This window comes from Mobula hypostoma, chromosome 28 (assembly GCF_963921235.1).
Source record: "Mobula hypostoma chromosome 28, sMobHyp1.1, whole genome shotgun sequence".
Classification (NCBI taxonomy): domain Eukaryota; kingdom Metazoa; phylum Chordata; class Chondrichthyes; order Myliobatiformes; family Myliobatidae; genus Mobula; species Mobula hypostoma.
In genome coordinates this window covers 24,981,288-25,000,921 of record NC_086124.1, presented here as the reverse complement: position 1 = coordinate 25,000,921, position 19,634 = coordinate 24,981,288, and the positions used below count along the sequence as shown (strand labels likewise).

General features: G+C 54.5%; 1 protein-coding gene across 2 annotated transcripts; it reads right to left on the bottom strand.

Moving 5' to 3' along the window:
• Positions 1-2,125: 2,125 nt before the first annotated feature.
• Positions 2,126-18,742, bottom strand: wdr45 (WD repeat domain 45). Of its 2 annotated transcripts, XM_063035044.1 has the most exons (12): positions 18,674-18,742; positions 16,843-16,913; positions 16,323-16,397; positions 10,367-10,471; positions 9,798-9,903; positions 9,441-9,535; positions 7,706-7,785; positions 6,736-6,858; positions 6,130-6,215; positions 5,181-5,282; positions 4,274-4,419; positions 2,903-3,906 (listed from the first exon to the last, which is right to left on the bottom strand). In XM_063035044.1, the coding sequence occupies exons 2-12, from the start codon at positions 16,889-16,891 to the stop codon at positions 3,797-3,799; spliced, it is 1,077 nt and encodes a 358-aa protein (XP_062891114.1). In that variant the 5' UTR covers positions 16,892-16,913; positions 18,674-18,742; the 3' UTR covers positions 2,903-3,796. The 2 variants fall into 2 exon arrangements, with proteins under 2 accessions (XP_062891115.1, XP_062891114.1); XM_063035045.1 differs by lacking the exon at positions 16,323-16,397 and having other exon boundaries at positions 2,126-3,906; positions 18,674-18,714.
• Between the last annotated feature and the right edge of the window lie 892 nt (positions 18,743-19,634).

Sequence of the window (19,634 nt, the reverse complement as noted above, 5' to 3'; positions counted from 1 at the left end):
GAGATTTGTGAGCAGATTTGGGTCCCTTATCTAAGGAAGGATGTGCTGACATTGGAGAGGGTCCAGACCAGGTTTATGAGAATCATCCCGTAAATGAACCTATCACACTACCTCATTAAATTAACTCAAATAATAATCAGAATCAGATTTAATATCAGCGGAATATGTCGTGAAATTTGTTAACTTTACAGCAGGAGTACAGTGTGGACAACTTCACTCACCTCACCTCACCTCAAGAAAGCAGCATCCATCATCTAGCCTGTGCTGTCTTCTCGCTGCTGCCATCGGGAAGGAGGTACAGGAGCCTCAGGTCCCTCACCACCAGGTTCAGGAACAGTTATTACCCCTCAACCATCAGGCTCCTGAACCAGCATGGATCACTTCACTCACCCCAACTCTGAACTGATTCCACAACCTATGGACCGAACTTACAAGGACTCCTGTTCTCAGTATTATTTATTTATTATTTATACTTTGCTTGATTGTCACTCTTTGTTCATATATTGCTTTTCACTGGCATGTCTTTAGATTTTTGCTCAGTACTGTATTTGTCAACGTGGAGCAGAGAGCGAGTTTGTACATCTGGTGGGAGCCAAGGTTGTAGGGAATGGCGAGGGTGGTGCACCACGTCAGAGGTGTGGGACTGGTGGCAGAGAAGGAGTGGCAGGGGCAGGGGGTGGACTGGGTGCAGACACACCCAGCCCTGAGACACCAGGCAAGGTAATTTGCTTCCAAACAATTGGTCTATTGATCATTACAGAATTTCCCACTCCCTCACCCCTCTCCCAAACATGATTCCCCTCTCCCTGCCTGCCCACTTCCCACTCTCGGTCCACAATAGAGACCAGTATCAGAGAAGGTTTATCATCACTCCCATATATCATGAAATTGTGTCTTTTTTTGTGGCAGCAGGACAGTGCAATACATAAAATTACTACAGTGCTGTGCAAAAATCTCAGGCACCCTAGCTATATACACATGCCCGAGACATTTGCACTGTGCTGTAGACATTTATCTTTAATTTAAATTAATATATGGCAGCTCATTCTTCACAGTCTTCACCAATTGCAATTTGCCTTCCACTGAAACAGGTCTACAGAGACGCCATCCCCCCCTTGGCCCTGCCCTCATCTCTGGAGGCCTCCAGATAGAAAAGACACTTGAAGTCAGACTGCTGATGGCTGACGACAGCTCTGCCTTCAATATTGTAATTCCAAGTTAACTGGACCCTGGGAGTCAACGCCTCCCTCTGCAACTGTATCCTTGTCTTCCTGACCAACAGACCGCAATCAGTACGGATAGGCAGTCATTGGCTGCAGACTACCATCACTGTGTGCATCCAGCTCAAGGAAGCAGGCCGGGAACATTAGTGTCCAGCCTGTGAACTGTCTTTTTATCTCCCCAAAAGCTCTCTTCTGAAGAGTGCTACAGGAATTGGATGTATCCAGAACAAAGAAACGGGCAGGATAAATTATTGCCCGCCCTGGAAACTACTTTTTCCAAAAACTCCTTTCTGGGAAGAGCTATATGGCGTGTGTGTGTGTGTCCAGAACAAAGAAACGGATGGGAAAAAATTAAATGGGGACACTATCCTAGCTGCAAACTGCCCTTTTTCCCCCCAAAAGCTCCCTCCGGAAAACACTACAGTACAGTGCTAACAAAACAAAATCCTTCATACTATCTTAAAAGTTTCTCCCAACCCCCTCTCCGTCACCTGATCAACCTCTCCAGTTAGCTCCTCCCACTCACATCTATCTATTAACACCTTCACTTCAACCCAATGCTGTTGACATTGTAAATACATGCTGATATTTCTGTATTTACACACACTTTCGGTACGCTGGATGAACTCAGCAGGTCAGGCAGCATCAGTTAGAAACGATGAGTCGACGTTTCGGGCCGGATCCCTTCGTCAGGACTGAAGAATGAAAGATGGGGAAGGATTTGAAGAATGCTTGTAGCTTCAGCCAAATCCTTCCCAATCTTTCATTCTTCAGTCCTGACGAAGGGTTCCGGCTCAAAACGTCGACTCACCGTTTCTAACTGATGCTGCCCGACCTGCTGAGTTCATCCAGCGTACTGAAAGTGTTGCTTTACACATACGTCATTCCATTTCGTACTATAACCCTCTAAGTTTATATTTTATACAAGTTTTTTTTTTAATTATAATTGTGGAATGTTGATTTTTGGTGCACGTCACCACATCACAGCAAATTCCTAACGCTGTATATGTACCTTGGTGAGGGGCTTTATCGTGTCCATTCTGAGGCAGCTCACTCAGTGTTGGTACCCTCACCTCAGCTCTCACCTGTGGCTCCAAGTAGCTGTTTGCATGCGACAGTGGCCACACCCTGGTACACCGCTTTGACCGGTGGGATAAACCAGTTGAAGGTAGCCAGTGGCCTCATACTTGGGTAAAATAGGGATATGCCTGTTCTAGCATGTACAGTCAGCTCCAGCAGACTGGTGGGGGGGGGGGGTGCCGATGAGATCTACAGAGAAATCCAACAGCCAGGAAGGCAGTTCGGCAACGCTCCGTGGAGGGCGAAGGGCCTGAGAAGGCACAGGAGCCATCATGGTCATCCACTGCAACCAAGGAAGACCTCAGATTGTGACTCTCGTTCGAACCACTGGACCCCGACTTCTGAGGTCGAGAGAGTGGAACCGCCCCAGTGCGATGGCTTTTCCTCTTTAAAAACTCTCCAGCACAGGTTTCCCGTCATCGTCGGACACAATGGACATTCGGGCAAATGTACAGGAAACGGTGAATTAAAACTGATGTTTGACCACCCCCCTCCCCCCAACTCCAGTATTCTCAACACTGGCTCCACAAAGCTGTTACTCCCTGTACACACAGGCTGTGCGGCCAAATCCTGCTCGAACTCCCATCTACATGCTTGGAGATGGTACACTGTTGTGGCCGAAGGAGATTGGGAGCTTTGTAACATGGTGCCATTGAGAATAAAATCAAAAAAACCAAAGCCCCCCAGATCAGACGGTCTGTCTGCCATTTGTGGGAGCGACCTGTGCTCCAGACCAGTGCTCCTACGTGCTGCTTGTGTGTGTAGATCTCTCGGATGCCCCAACAATTCCTCACAAACAGCGAGTGGGCATGTATCGAAGAGCAGGTTCCTAGTCTGAGTATCAACAGGGAGGGGCATGAGGGAAGATTGCCTTCAAAAGAAAGAGAGAGTGAGAAAGTAAGAAGCAAAGACAGGGGAAGAGTGAACCAGACAGAATGAGAGGGATGAGAGAGAAAGGGGGAAGATGGAGAGCCAGCGAGCGAGATGGGGAGGGGAGAAGAGATAGAGAGATAACGATAGAGTGCGAGAGAGAGAAAGGAAGAAAAAGAATGAAACTCCCTCCACACCATCCCATCACACACTCCTGGGGGTAGACACGGAGTAAAACTTCAAATACTGACATCAGGAAGGAAGGAATGAGAAAGGGGAAGAGCACCAGTCCTTTGTCAAACTGCCTGCTAATCCTCAGTCTCTGGGTTTGTACTGTGTGAGAATCCAGAGCTGCTCTTGGTACGCAAGTGTCTGTAACTCAGATGCTGGCATTCTGTATCTATACTTTCATAATAAATTTACTTTGAACTTTGAGATAAGATTTCAGAAGAGTATAAATATTTGCTTATTTGAACCAAAAGTTAGTTCAGACACACAGTCACACTGTGCTTGATGTCCTCATGGTTGGCACAGAGATGCTTAACAATTCAGCCAAAGGAGTCATCACGCCCGTCCCGTCGGAAGGTGTGGCTGCTCGAGCCTTGTGGGGGGGGGCACAGCATTCAGAAATCGTCGTCGTCGCAGATGTCCAAGTAGACGTCGAAAGCCTCGCGGTTGCAGTTTCCATCTGGGGTGAAGACGTATTTGTGGAATGTCCCGTCCACGCAGATGGCTAGAGTGTTGGGGAAGGGGTGGGGGGCAAGGAGGGAGATGGAGGAGGAATTAGATTTGACCTGCATATGGAATGCTGCACTGCAGGAGGGGCGGCGAGGAGGGAGCACCACGTCGCGGGAGGGGCGGCGAGGAGGGAGCACCACGTCGCAGGAGGGGCGGCGAGGAGGGAGCGCCACGTCGCAGGAGGGGGGGCGAGGAGGGAGCACCACGTCGCGGGAGGGGTGGCGAGGAGGGAGCGCCACGTCGCAGGACGGGCAGCGAGGAGGGAGCACCATCATTTACTGGTTATCCCTGTGACCCCCCCCCCCACTAATCAGACAGTTCCCTCATTCCTCACCCCCCCCCCCAAACACCTGGACACGCACCAATGACGGAGTTGACATTCTTGGAGCTGTTCCTGCCGAAGGCACAGATACAGGCACACTCTGCTGGCACAGTGAAACTGGCCAGGCTCCACTGGGAGTCCACGTACTGTCCAATCACAGGCCCTACCTTGCCCACCCGTGCCAACCTGCCAACAGAGAATACCAGGAAAAAAACTGTTAGCTCCTCTCCCGTTTCACACGCAAGAACTGCCAGCAGGTGCCGACTGTGTCCGTCAGCAGGTGACAAAATAGACTGGCGGCCATATGCAGTGTCCACTCACGAACAGCAGGTAATCGGACACACTGGCGGCCATATGCAGTGTCCACCCACCGTCAGTCAGTAATTGCACACACTGGTGGCCATATGCAGTGTCCACTCACCATCAGCAGGTAATCGGACACACTGGCGGCCATATGCAGTGTCCACTCACCATCAGCAGGTAATCGAACACACTGGTGGCCATATGCAGTGTCCACTCACCATCAGCAGGTAATCGGACACACTGGCGGCCATATGCAGTGTCCACCCACCGTCAGTCAGTAATCGGACACACTGGTAGCCATATGCAGTGTCCACCCACCGTCAGTCAGTAATTGCACACACTGGTGGCCATATGCAGTATCCATTCAACATAAACACACCCTAGATTGGAAACCAAAAAGTCCATCCAGCATGAAGTAGTCATGAGGAAAATTGGCGGCCACTTCAAGTAACTGCCTACCATAAGTTGTCCACTGGCCAGACTAGTGGCCATTTGCAGTGTTCTTCCCATGTGACCAGATATTGGGACAGACTGGCGGCCATTTGCAGTGCCCACGAGTGGATGCAGCAACAGTCAATTCCTTCCTCCCTCCCTCCCTGCCAATATAAAAACCCACACCACAAGGCAAGGGTGGCTGAACTCACGCTGAGCGACGATTTAGCCGGGTGTCCTTGAGGGCGAAGATATGCACGGTGCCCTTGTCACTGGAGGCACAAAGGAAGGAGGAGTCATGGCTGAAGTTAATGCTGTGCGACAGGACCCAGGTGGGGCAGGAGAGAAACAGAGATGGGGAGGTTAACACCAGGGTTGCACCACAAATGCCCAAGCTCCCTTGGAAGGGAACCCAATTACCCCTTTGCTCCCTAATCAGTGTGTTAACCCCACCACAATGCTCCTCACAGTGTCTCCATAACCCTACACCTCAGTATATATCCTCTCCCTTCACTTCTGTTCCCAAGTTTTCACTCACTCTCTTGGGGTCCCCCACCCTCACGATTTACTCTCCCTGGCACACAGTTTTTATGGGAATCCTTGATTTAATATTGGCTTCCAAAAATATACAACTTGGGATCATGAATCCTGCCTTTAGAGTGTGTGATGAGACGAATTGGAGGAGCTTCACTCTGTGTCTGACCCTGAGAGTGGGTGATGAGACAAACTGGCGGGAATCTCACACTGTGTCTGACCCCGGGAGTGTGTGATGGGACGGTGTGGAGGGAGCTTCACTCTGTGTCTGACCCCAGGAGTGTGTGATGGGACGGTGTGGAGGGAGTTTCACTTTGTGTCTGACCCCGGGAGTGTGTGATGGGATGGCGTGGAGGGAGTTTCACTCTGTGTCTGACCCTGGGATTGTGTGATGGGACAGTGTGGAGGGAGTTTCACACTGTGTCTGACCCCGGGAGTGTGTGATGGGACGGTGTGGAGGGAGTTTCACTCTGTGTCTGACCCCGGGAGTGTGTGATGGGACAGTGTGGAGGGAGCTTCACTCTGTGTCTGACCCTGGGGGAGTGTGTGATGGGACGGTGTGGAGGGAGCTTCACTCTGTGTCTGACCCTGGGGGAGTCAGCTACTGCACCCCAGGTGCACTCTCACCAGTAAAGTGTGGCGGGATCCGTTCCTCTCCGAAGCTCCACCAGCTTCTCCTTGGTCTGTGTGTCGAAGAGGCGGATGAGGGTGCCCTGCAGACAAGGGGGTGTCAGGGTCAGAAAGTCACACTTTGCCATCCCACAGAAATCTCTCCTATGTCATGATTATAGTGTGTGTGCACCTGTGTGATTGTGTGTGTGTTTCTATGTGCATATTCCTTCATTAGCATGTCCACATGGATATAAATGTTCGAGCACACTCATACGCAACTGTAATATTATAAGTTTGTATGTCGGGGGCAGGGGGAGGGGAGGGGGAAGGGGAAAGCGAGGGAGTGGGAGAGGGAGAGAGGGGGCAGGGCTGGGGGAGAGGGCTAGCGGAAGGGGGAGAGGGAGATACTGTGAGAGAGGGAGGCTGTGAAGAAGGAGCTCACAGCACGAGGGAGGGAGGCAATGGGAGAGGGAGAGGAACATTTATGTAAGCTAGCACAGCTCTGGATACCGAGCGTTGTGTGTGTCTGTCTCTCTCTCAGTATTACATGTAGGAAGTCCGGCTGACAAGGTTGGAGTTGCTGGAAACTCCGGTGATAAACCCCATCCCCACACCCTTTACCTTCCTGGAGGCGGAGGCGACGACACTGCCCTGTTGGTTGAGGGCGACGCAGGCGATCTCGCTCTGGTGGGCGTTGATGGTGAACGGCGCCGACGAAGTGCCAGGTTTGGTGTTGGACAGGTCCTGTGGGGACAAGGGGTCTTCAGTCTGCAGTCTGGGAGGGAAGGGGGCGGCAGAGAGGGAGAGGTCCCAGCGAGAAGGTGCCGGGGGTCCTGTGAGGAGATCATGCTAGGGATAGAGAGGTTGGCTGATCGAGGCAGGACGAGGAGCTGTGTCTGATTGTTGGGATTGATCGAGTCTCCCATCGCCGAGGAGTGGTCGATTGAGGGGGTGGTGCCTCTGCAATTGGGGGGGGGGAGAGGGAAAGAGGGTGATCCTGGGTTGGGAGGAGGGATAGATGAAAGGGAAGCCAGAGAGCCCAGAAACAGAAGGGAGTGCCATTCCGGAGAAGCCAAAGGTAGCTCCCTGGCATTCCCACTCCTTTGGGAGGGATGTGTCTGAGGTCATTGGAGATTTGGAGTGGAGAGAGTTGGTGGGAGGGTGGTGGTGGGGTAGTCAGGATGGGATGGGCTGAATGGCCTCATCACACAGTACTGGCCACAGTGGGTGCAGGGAAGAGAGACGGGGCTGCTGAACAAGTAGGTGGGACTCCCCACACGTCTGCAACACCAGCCCCAACCCCACCGCCCCGAACACAGCGGCAGGAGTCTTGAGCTTGAAGGAGCATTGGGGCGAAGATGCGGCCCCCTTGAGGGAAGGCAGGGGTGGGGCGGTGTGGTGAGGGCAAGGGAAGGGACGGGGCCTGCCCCACCACGGAGCAGCAGGGTTGGGGGGGGGGAGACGTGTGCAAGGGTTCGCATGTAGCAAAGCATTCGAGGATCACGCATGTGGGGGATGCGAGTGAGGGGGCGGGTGATGTGTGAGAGGAGGGGGAGGGGGATACGTTTTTGGGGGGGGGGGGTTCACTCACCACGAGCTGCAGGCTGCCACACTTGTGCCCGGGGAAGACGAGGAGCTGTTTCTCAATACTGGGACAAAGGTCACACAGACCTGCAGACAGAGAGGCAGTGACCACGCTTGCAGGAGACACCCACCCCCGACCATCCCCACAAATGAGCTTCCACGTACCTGGCAGCACCCTGGCTCACAGTCTGGGGCCGGAGGGGACGTCTGGTGGGAGGGCTTGGGGTAATGAACCTCACCCCCAAAATAAATGCTCTCTGTTAACACACTTAAAGCAGAGCAGGACGGGAAGGAACGTGTGCTGGTGTGATGCCTCCTGCAGTCAAATATCCACTTTTACAGCGATTTCTAGTCCCACTTAGCTGAGTGGATGTACGGCCGCGCGGGGACTGAAATGATCCTGCACATGGATAGTAGCCTTTGTCGGCGCGCAGTGGAACTCTCTTTCAGATAACGTAAAGTGTGCAGGCCGTGGGAAAATTTCCTGCTCAGAGTAACAGTGGGTCTGAGCTGCTGTAAAAAATATTCGCGGGAACGTTGACAGGACTGTGACAAAAACAGTCCCCTCCCTCATCAATCCCAAAGCAGAGCTTTGACAGTGGCTGCGGGGGTGGGGGGGGTGAAAACCCAGTCAGGAAATAGGGGGGGTTAGAGGGTGGGGGGGTCGAGGGTGAGGGGGGGTCGAGGGTGAGGAGCTGAGGGTGAGGGGGTGAGGAGGTGAGGAGGTGAAGAGGTGAGGAGGTGAAGAGGTGAGGAGGTGAGGGTGATACATTTACAATGGTGAGAAGATACTTGGCTGGTACATGGAAAGCAAACGTTTCGATATCAGGCTAATGCAGGCAGGTGAGACTGGCTCGGAAGGGCACCTCGGCTGTCGAGTACAAACTGGGCCCAAGGGTCTGCTTCTGTGCGTTTCCCGCTGGAAACCCAGGGACATCGTGCAAATTCCACGCAGAGTGCACAAGGGCCGGGTCTCTGGAGCGCAAGGCGGCAGCTCGACAGGAGCCGCAAGACCCACACCACCATGCTGAGGGACAGCTACTTGCCTTCAAGCACTTGGCTCTTGGAAAGACTGACACAACCCTAATCACGACCTCAGTACAGCAACACTTTGCACTAGAGTGGATGATGTAAGTCGTGTTCTTCCTTGCAAACGAAAAATCACCAAATGCTTTCACAAACGACTCTGGGTGTCCAGTTGAAAGCGTCCCAACTAGATGGCAATACGGATTCGCAGGAAAGCAACAATCGTGGACATCACAGGCACCCTCCGTCCCCACCATCGGTAACATCTACAAGAGGCACTACCACAAAAAGGCAGCGTCCATCATTAAGGGACTCTACCATCTGGCTGGGCCATCTTCTCCCTTAGACCACAAGGCAGAGGAGCAGAATGAGGCCATTCAGCCCATTGAGTCTGGTCCACCCATCATGGTTCTCAACCCCATTCTCCCGGTATGTGAATTCTCACTGAATTAGTGAGGGCATCAAAGGAGAAGGCAGGAGAATGGGGTTGAGATGGAAAATAAATCAGCCATGATGGAATGGTGAAGCAGACTCGACGGGCCAAATGGACAAATTCTGTACCCAAGTCTGACGGACGTGTGGTCGAAGAGCAGTCTTGCGTGGCACTCCTGACCTGCTGTGCGAAGGCGGAGAGGGCTGGGGTGGTTGTGGGGGCGAGGAGGTGAGTCTCTCGGCACAAGAGCACGGTCACCGGTTAAAGATGGGCAGCCGCTTACCTCTGGGGTTGTCGCGGGTGTCGAACTCGAAGAGCTTGGTGGGGTTGTCGGGGAACGTGTACACGTAGATCCTGTGGCTGAGGATAACAATGATCCTGGAGGGGTGGGGCGGAGGGAAGCACAGGAGGGAAGGTTAGAGGGCAAGTTGTGAGAGAGTTCCATGCTGCGGGAGGGGCGGCACGGACGGAGAGGGGACGAGTAGCAAGTGTCGGAAGACACCATGGGACATGACGTCCCATCAGCCCCCGGATCGGAAGAAGAGTCTCGGAAAGGGAGTTGCTGGACAGGACTCTGTCAGCCCTGGGGGGGGGGGGGGGGACTCAGCACGGCACAGAGCCACACGCACATGGTCCTTACTTGTCGTGACGCAGGCGGATGGCGAGCACTGGCTTCGTGAACGTGAATTCCAACACCAGCTTCTCCCTCGAGTCCTTCGCTTCTCGGGCATCGTCCCACACCAGCACTGGGGAGCGGGGAGAAACAGGGAGAGGGAGTTATCCCGGGAGTGTGTGATGGGACGGTGTGGAGGGAGTTTCACTCTGCGTCTGACCCCGGGAGTATGTGATGGGACGGTGTGGAGGGAGCTTCACTCTGTGTCTGACCCCGGGAGTGTGTCGGGGTGGTGTGGAGGGAGCTTCACTCTGTGTCTGACCCCGGGAGTGTGTGATGGGACGGTGTGGAGGGAGCTTCACTCTGTGTCTGACCCTGGGAGTGTGTGATGGGACGGTGTGGAGGGAGTTTCACTCTGTGTCTGACCCCGGGAGTGTGTGATGGGACGGTGTGGAGGAAGCTTCACTCTGTGTCTGACCCCGGGAGTGTGTAATGGGATGGTGTGGAGACAGAGACTCACTCTGTGTCTGACCCCGGGAGTGTGTGATGGGACGGTGTGGAGACAGAGACTCACCCTGAGTCTGACACGTACGTACCTGAGATCTCAGAGAATTTGGGGTTGGTGCCCCCTCCAACGATGGCCAACAAGTTCGACCTGTGCAGCATCTCCACATGTCCCACACTGCCCACCTGCTCGTGGTCTTCACAGGGAGGGGCGGGAGAGACAAGGGATGTAAGGGGGTGAGACAGGGAAGGTAGGAGAGAAGGGGGGGAGAGGGGAAGGGAGCAGGGTGGAGGGTAGGGAGAGTGGAAAGGATTGGGGAGGAAGGGTATATGTGAGGAAGGAGTTGGGAGGAAAAAGGAAGGGGGTGGTGAGGGGAATAGGGAGTATGTGGTAGTGGGTGAAGGAGGGAGGGTTAGAGACAGATGAGGGTGAATGTGGGGAGAGGGAGGGTGAACCGTGAGTGCAGAGTGGGTTGCGGGGTTAGAGGGAGGAGAAGGTGGGGGGAGGAATGGAAGTCAGTGCAGTGGGAGCAGTGGGGTGGTGGGAAGTTGGGGAGTGGGTGAGGCGGGAGGGAGGAGGATGGGGGAGTGAAGGTGGAGGGGATAGGGACAGGGGAGATTAAGGAAGGAGAGAGAAGGGGGAAGAGCGGGAGGAGTGAGAGGGGGAGAGAGACAGAGAGAGTTCACATATGGACCACGGACGCTGACACTGAAAACGCCACCTGAGTCACCTCGAATTAATCACAGGATGGAACTAACCCATGAACCGGGATGGAGGGAAGGGAATTTCGGAGCCCATGTTATGGGCAGCTGACAGTAGGGCAGACTGATGGGAATCAGGTCAGGATCAAGAGGCCGGAATCTGTGGATCATATAGCTTTAGCAGTGAGACTTGGCCCCACCATTCAATATAACCATGGCTGACTTTTGCCTATCTGAACAAACATCATCCCCAATTCCTCAAGATTTCTACATTTTTATCTTAAACATCTCCAATGATCCCATCTCCACCCCTTCAGGGGCAGAGAATTCCAGAGATTCACCTCCCTCTGACAGAATGAATCTCTCCAAGTTTATGGTCATCTGACTGTACATACAGTGGCATGCAAAAGTTTGGGCACCTCTGTGAATAGCTGAGCGAGTAAAAGGTGAACTGATTTCCAAAAGGCATAAAGTTAAAGATGACACATTTCTTTAACATTTTAAGCAAGAAAACTTTTTTATTTCTATCTTTTACAGTTTCAAAATAACAAAAAAGGAAAAGGGCCCAAAGCAAAAGTTTGGGCACCCTGCATGGCAGTACTTAGTAACACCCCCTTTTGGCAAGTATCACAACTTGTAAGCGCTTTTTGTAGCTAGTTAAGAGTCTTTCAATTCTTGTTTATGCTTAATACAATTCTAGCAGCACTGCTCCGACAACATGAGGTGTAAAGTGAGTTCTATTCAAAAGGTTCAAAGGAACATCTAAACGAGCCTGATGCATTTTGGAAACAAGTCCTGTGGACTGATGAAATTAAAATAGAACTTTCTGGCTGCAATGAGCAAAGGTATGTTTGGAGAAAAAAGGGTGCAGAATTTCATGAAAAGGACACCTCTCCAACTGTTAAGCACGGGGGTGGATCGATCATGCTTTGGGCTTGTGTTGCAGCCAGTGGTACGAGGAACATTTACTGGTAGAGGGAAGAATGAATTCCATTGAATGCCAGCAAATTCTGGAAGCAAACATCACACCATCTGTAAAAAAGCCGAAGATGAAAAGAGGATGGCTTCTACAACAGGATAATGATCCTAAACACACCCTCAAAATCCACAATGGACTACCTCAAGAGGCGCAAGCAGAAGGTTTTGCCATGGCCCTCACAGTCCCCCCACCGAAACATCATCGAGCATCGGTGGATAGACCTCAAAAGAGCAGTGCATGCAAGACCGCCCAAGAATCTCACAGAATTAGAAGCCTCTTGCATGGAAGAATGGGCAAAAATCCCCCAAACAAGAATTGAAAGACTCTTAGCTGGCTACTAAAGCGTTTACAAGCTGTGATACTTGCCAAAGGGGGTGTTACTAAGTACTGCCATGCAGGGTGCCCAAACTTTTGCTCCGGGCCCTTTTCCTTTTTTGTTACTTTGAAAATGTAAAAGATGGAAATAAAAAAGGTTTCTTGCTTAAAATATTAAAGAAAAGTGTCATCTTTAACTTTATGCCTTTTGGAAATCAGTTCATCTTTTACTCACTTAGCTATTTACAGTAACAGAAATTTTGACCGGGGTGCCCAAACTTTTGCATACCACTGTATACACAACCAAACAATGTTCCTTTGGACCATGGTGCACCCACATAGCACATAAACCAAAATATTACCATAGATAAGTGAATAAAATATAATTTTATAATTCACGAGGAGCACAGCACGGGTAAACAGTAAACAGCTCGCTGTCCTGGTGACGAGACCTCAGTGGTGGCAGGGTATTCATTAGTCTCACAGCCTGAGGAAAGAAGCTGTTACCCAGTCTGGCAGGCCTCGTCCCTCCTCCCTGATGGTAGAGGGTGAAAGAGATTGTGGGGTGGGTGGCAGGGATCTCCAACCTTGCTTTGGGCCCCTCCTCTGCAACGCTCCCAGTAAATGTCACAATTGGGGGGAGAAGGCTCTGTACAGCTGCGAGTTAAATGAGCAGCTCCTCACTGGCAAGCCGAGACCCTTCTTCAGGATTGGAAAGGAAGGGGAAGACACCTGAATAAAATGGTAGGGTGGGGGGGAGGAGGCAAACTAGAATGCGATAGGTGAAGCCAGCCGAGTAGGAAAGGTAAGGGGCTGGAGAGGAAGGAATCTGGCAGGAGAGGAGAGCAGATCATAGGAGAAAGGGAAGGAGGAGGGGACTCCCCAGGGGGAGGTGATAGGCAGGTGAGAAGAGGTAAGGGGCCAGAGTGGGGAATAGAAGGGGGAGGGGAGAAAAAAAAGTATTTTTACCAGAAGGAGAATCTATATTCCTGCCTTTGGGTTGGAGGCTACCCAGATGGAAGACAAGGTGTTGCTCCTCCGCCCTGAGGGTGGCCTCATCGTGGCACATGAGGAGGCCATGGACCGACATGTCAAAATGGGAATGGGAATTAAAATATTTGGGCACCAGGAAGTTACATTCTTGGTGGAAGGAGCGACGAGGCGGTCCTCCAATTTATGACGGGAGTGTAGAGGAGGCCACATCGGGAGCACCGGATACAATGGACGACCCCAGAGGTGAAGTTTTGCCTCACCTGGAAGGGCTGTTTGGAGCCCTGAATGGAGGAGGTGAATGGGCACTTTGGCTGCTTGCGGGGTTAAGTGCCGGGAGGGACGGATGGCCAAAGGAAATTGCGATCCCTGTGGAAAGCGCAGAGAAGGGAGTTAAAAATATGGATCCCTTTGGAGATGGCGGAAGTTGCGGAGGCTCATGGTTAGGACAACAGGAACTCTATCACTGTTAAGGTGGCAGGAAGAAGGGGTGAGCACGGATGTTCGGGAAATGGAGGAGATGCGGGTGAGGGCAGCATCAATGGTGGAGGAAGAGCAAGCCTGTTCTTTGAAGGAGGGGGACACCTCCGATTTTACACCCACCCCCCCAATCAGGGATCACAGAGATGGAGAGAGGTGTAGGTGAGGGAGGAGTGCAGGGGCCGTAGGGGCAATAAAGAAGGGCAGAACTGTGGATGGGGTTACAGGGACTGGGAGGGGTGTAAGAGCCAGAGGAGTCATAGATCTCCCTTTCATTGAAAGAAAGGAAAACCACATTCTGGGAACAGATGCCGTGGGGACACAGAAACTGAGAAAAGGGACTGGCATTTTTACAGGAGAGAGGACTGAAGAGGTATAATCAGGATAACTACAGGAATTGGCAGGTTTATGAAAGATGTCGGTCAACAGCCCGTTTCCAGAAATGGAGACGACAGAGAGATCGAGAAAGGGGAAGAAGCTGTCAGAAATGGTCCAAGTGAATTTAAGGGCAGGGTGCCAGTTAGAGGCAAAGTTGATAAAGTTCACGAGCTCAGCATGGGTGCATGAAGCAGCGGAGTAAGAGTTGGGGAGCAGCGTGGGGAAGGCTTGAAACATGAACTATTCTACACAGCCAACGAACAGGCAGGCAGAGCTGGGGTCCACGGGGATGCGCATGGCTACCCCTTAAGTCCGGAGGACCATCAGTTTGCCGATAACCGTGGCAGGCGTGGGACCACTGGATTGGCTGGTCCCGGCCTCCGGTCTGCGAGCCCCTCTGACTCACCAGTGACCGGCCCTCTCACTCGCTCCTCGTGGGGGGGTGGGGAGATGAGGTTGCGGTGGATGATGATGGCCTTCACCGCCTGGCATGAGACGGGTTCCTAGCCCTTGGGCACTGCCACCAGGGTGGGCCTGAAGAACGCGGTGAGGCTATAGGGGTCCACCATGCTCTTGTCGCTGAACTGCGACAGGCGATTCGGAAATGTGATGCCTCACGAAGGCGGCATCCCTCATCACCCTTGCCACCCAGGACGTGCCCTTGTTGTACTGCCATCGGGGAGGAGGGACAGGAGCCTGAAGACCCACTCTCAGTGATTCAGGCTCTTCCCCTCGGCCATCAGATTTCTGAGTGGCCCACGAGCACCAGCTCACTGATTTGTTCTCTTTTTCCACTCTGTATTCTTTTATGGATTCTAATTGCAATTGAGACCAAATTTGATGTAGTGCACAGTGAAAAACCAGTTTTTCAGTTATGTCAATAACAAACTTGATTCTGAAACTGAAAGAGCCAGAGATGTTTACGGAGATGGGTAGGGACGTTGGGGCTGAAGGGGTCATAGAGACATGGAGGGGTGTAGAAGAGGAAGGGGGTCACGGAGATGGGGAGGGTGTAAGGGATCAAAGAAAAGGGGAGGGGTGTAGGAGAGGGTGGGGGTCACAGAGAAGGGGAGGGGTGAGGGAGAGGGTGGGGGTCACAGAGAAGGGGAGGGGTGTAGGAGAGAATGGGGGTCACAGAGAGGGGAGGGGTGTAGGAGAGGGTGGGGGTCACAGAGAGGGGAGGGGTGTAGGAGAGGGTGGGGGTCACAGAGAAGGGGAGGGGTGTAGGGGAGGGTGGGGATCACAGAGAAGGGGAGGGGTGTAGGAGAGGGTGGGGATCACAGAGAAGGGGAGGGGTGTAGGAGAGGGTGGGGGTCACAGAGAAGGAGAGGGGTGTAGGAGAGGGTGGGGGTCACAGAGAAGTGGAGGGGTGTAGGAGAGGGTGGGGATCACAGAGAAGGGGAGGGGTGTAGGAGAGGGTGGGGATCACAGAGAAGGGAAGGGGTGTAGGAGAGGGTGGGGGTCACAGAGAAGGGGAGGGGTGTAGGAGAGGGTGGGGATCACAGAGAAGGGGAGGGGTGTAGGAGAGGATGGGGTCACAGAGAAGGGGAGGGGTGTAGGAAAGGGTGGGGATCACAGAGAAGGGGAGGGGTGTAGGAGAGGGTGGGGATCACAGAGAAGGGGAGGGGTGTAGGAGAGGGTGGGGATCACAGAGAAGGGGAGGGGTGTAGGAGAGGGTGGGGGTCACAGAGAAGGGGAGGGGTGTAGGAGAGGGTGGGGATCACAGAGAAGGGGAGGGGTGTAGGAGAGGGTGGGGACACAGAGAAGGGGGAGGGGTGTAGGAGAGGGTGGGGATCACAGAGAAGGGGAGGGGTGTAGGAGAGGGTGGGGATCACAGAGAAGGGGAGGGGTGTAGGAGAGGGTGGGGATCACAGAGAAGGGGAGGGGTGTAGGGGAGGGGTGTAGGAGAGGGTGGGGGTCACAGAGAAGGGGAGGGGTGTAGGAGAGGGTGGGGATCACAGAGAAGGGGAGACGGGTCGAGGTTGTCACAGAGACTACATGGGAAAACAAGAGCCTCGGGGACTGCGACTGTGCCCACCGCTGATGGGAAGTTGAGTGCAGAGACTGGGTGGAGTCTGGGGGTAACAGAGGGAAGCACTGTGTCAGAAACAGGCCACAGCGGGGTGGAGCAGAGCAGGGGTAAGGAAGTCAGGAAGGGACAGGACCGTCCCGGTGTGGAACGAGTCACAGTGGCTGCTGCTCACCCAGGTGACATTTCTCCATGAGGGGCTCCACGTTGTAGATCCGTACGCCACTCTCCATCGCACAGCAGAAACAGCCTGGAGAGAGAGAGATAGAGAGCTGGGGAATTCAGCTGTGGGGAGGCAGGGGTCTTGGGCCAAGGACAGAGGCCAGGGAGGAGGCAGCGCTGTGGGAGGGAGTGCTGTACTGAGGGAAGGACAGCGGCGAGGGACGAGCAGTGAGGAGGGAGCTCTGTGACCTGGGGCAGGGGGTGGGGGACAGGCACTGAAGATTGGTCCACCACGAGGGAGGAAGGGAAGGGGGCGATGGTGAAGGAGGGGGCAGCATGCAGGGAGTACCGCAGCTCGGCAGGGCGGAGCGGAGGGAGTATCATGCTGCGGGAGGGTCAGAAAGGGGAGAGCATCTCGCTATGTGCAGGAGGGAGGGTGAGGAGAGAGTGCCACACCATGGGGGCAGGGGCAAGAAGGGGGGAGCACCACATTGTGGGGGGGAGGGGCAGCAAGGCAGGAGCCTCCCACTCACTGTGATCTTGGTTGAAGCGCAGACTGTTGACTCCACGTTGTTGGCTCATGGTGACAGACTGACCCACGACCCTGTGGGACAAGGGAAGGGAGAGTCACCCCCGTCCCACAGCAGGCCTGCTCGTCTCTGGTTCACCCCCACCTCCCACCACATCTGATGAGGAGACACATACACAAACACACCCGCACAGTGGTCGGTCACTTAATCACAGGAACATCCCATTATACTGTCTGTGGGAAGCTGGGGATGGGGAAGGGCGGGGGAACAGAAAATGTGGGAGGGGGATAAATGGACAGGAAAGAGGAAGGAATGTGGGGGAAATACTGGGGGGAGATGGGGAAATAGGAGTGTGGGAGGGGTAGTGGGAAGGGAGGGTGTAGAGGATGAGGGGTAGAGGGGTGGAAGGAGTAGAGGGGAGGGGTGGAAGGGGTAGAGGGGGAGGGGTGGAAGGGGTAGAGGGGGAGGGGTGGGAGGTGTAGAGGGGGAGGGGTGGGAGGGGTAGGGGAGGGGGTGGAAGGGGTAGAGGGGAGGGAGTGGGAGGGGAGGGGTGGAAGGGGTAGAGGGGGAGGGGGAGGGGTGGAAGGGGTAGAGGGGGAGGGGGTGGAAGGGGTAGAGGGGGAGGGGGTGGGAGGGGAGGGGTGGAAGGGGTAGCGGGGGAGGGGTGGAAGGGGTAGAGGGGGAGGGGGTGGAAGGGGTAGAGAGGGAGGGGGTGGGAGGGGTGGAAGGGGTAGAGAGGGAGGGGGTGGAAGGGGTAGAGAGGGAGGGGGTGGGAGGGGTGGAAGGAACAGAGGGGGAGGGGTGGAAGGGGTAGAGGGGAGGGGTGGAAGGGGTAGAGGGGAGGGGTGGAAGGGGTAGAGGGGAGGGGTGGAAGGGGTAGAGGGGAGGGGTGGAAGGGATAGAGGGGGAGGGGTGGAAGGGGTAGAGGGGGGGGTGGAAGGGGTAGATGGGGAGGGGTGGAGGGGGTAGATGGGGAGGGGTGGAGGGGGTAGAGGGGGAGGGGTGGAAAGGGTAGAGGGGGAGGGGTGGAAAGGGTAGAGGGGGAGGGGTGGAGAGGGTAGAGGGGGAGGGGTGGAGAGGGTAGAGGGGGAGGGGTGGAGGGGGTAGAGGGGGGGTGGAAAGGGTAGAGGGGAGGGGTGGAGGGGGTAGAGGGGGAGGGGTGGAGGGGGTAGAGGGGGAGGGGTGGAAAGGGTAGAGGGGGAGGGGTGGAAAGGGTAGAGGGGGAGGGGTGGAAAGGGTAGAGGGGGAGGGGTGGAAAGGGTAGAGGGGGAGGGGTGGAGGGGGTAGAGGGGGAGGGGTGGAGGGGGTAGAGGGGGAGGGTAGAGGGGGAGGGGTGGAGGGGTGGAGGGGGTAGAGCGGGAGGGGTGGAGGGGTGGAGGGGGTAGAGCGGGAGGGGTGGAGGGGTGGAGGGGGTAGAGCGGGAGGGGTGGAGGGGTGGAGGGGTGGAGGGGGTAGAGGGGGAGGGGTGGAGGGGGTAGAGGGGGAGGGGTGGAGTGGAGGGGGTAGAGCGGGAGGGGTGGAGGGGTGGAGGGGTGGAGGGGGTAGAGGGGGAGGGGTGGAGGGGGTAGAGGGGGAGGGGTGGAGTGGAGGGGGTAGAGGGGGAGGGGTGGAGGGGTGGAGGGGGTAGAGGGGGCTAGAACTCCCTTCCCCCTCTCAAGAGCTGGGACCAGAGTGACGGGGTCGAGGGTCCCATCACCACAGCGACCACCTCAGCGCAGCTTTCGGACCGAAACCATCAACTCCTCTCCCCCCCCCCACCCGGAAACCCCAATGTCCCGCGTCCCGCTTCCATCTGCCCAGACCCCAGACACGCCGACCCCCGGGTGCTGCTCACCTCTCGTTCTCGCTGCCGATGTTGTTGTTGATCTGTCCCGGCAGCACTTCCGGGTCACCCGCTAACCCCGGCGGTGACGTCACCACTCGCAGCTCCTCTTCCGCTCCCCACCTCCATCCTTTCCCTTCCCTCCTCCCTCTTCTATCCCAATCCTCAGCTCCTCTCCACAACTCTTCCTAATTCCCTTCTCCCTCCACTCTCCATATTCCCCCTTTCCATTCTCTCTCCGTCTTCTCTTCGCTCCCCATTTCTCTCATTCTCCCCTTCCCACTGATCTCCTTTCTCCCTCTTCTCAGCTTTCCATCTGATGGAGGGGAAGAAGCCGTTCCTAAAACATCAAGTGTGTGTCTTCAAGCTCCTCTACCTCCTCCTTCATGGTAGCAATAAGAATGGGGATGCCTGTGTGGTGGGGTCCTCAGTGATGGACACTGCCTTCTTGACACATTGCCTTTTGAAGACATGATCAGTGATGGCTCTGGGCCTGTATTCATGGAGTTTAGAAGAATGGCGGGGGGGAGTCTTATTGATACCAATCAAATATTGAATGGCTTAGATAGTGTGGACATGCGGGGGTTGTTTCCTGTTGTTGGGGGAGTCTAGGACCAGAGGTCACAGCCTCAGAATACAAGGACGTCCCTTTAGAATAGAGATGAGGGATTTCTTCAGCCAGAGGGTGGTGAATCTGTTGTCTCTAATGGCCGTGAAGGTCAAGTCATTGGTATATTTAAAGTGGACATTGATTTTTCTTGGTTAGTCAGGGAGATGAGAAGGCAAGAGAATGGGGTTAAGAGGGAAAATAAATCAGCCATGATTTATGAATGGCAGAGCATACTCGTTGGACCGAATGGCCTAATGCTGCTCCTTTGTCTTGTGGTCTTGTGAAGGTAGTGGCTCTCGCAGGACGAATATAATTCAGCAGGATGCCGAAAATGTGGGCATCCCTGCGAGGTCTGAAGGTAGA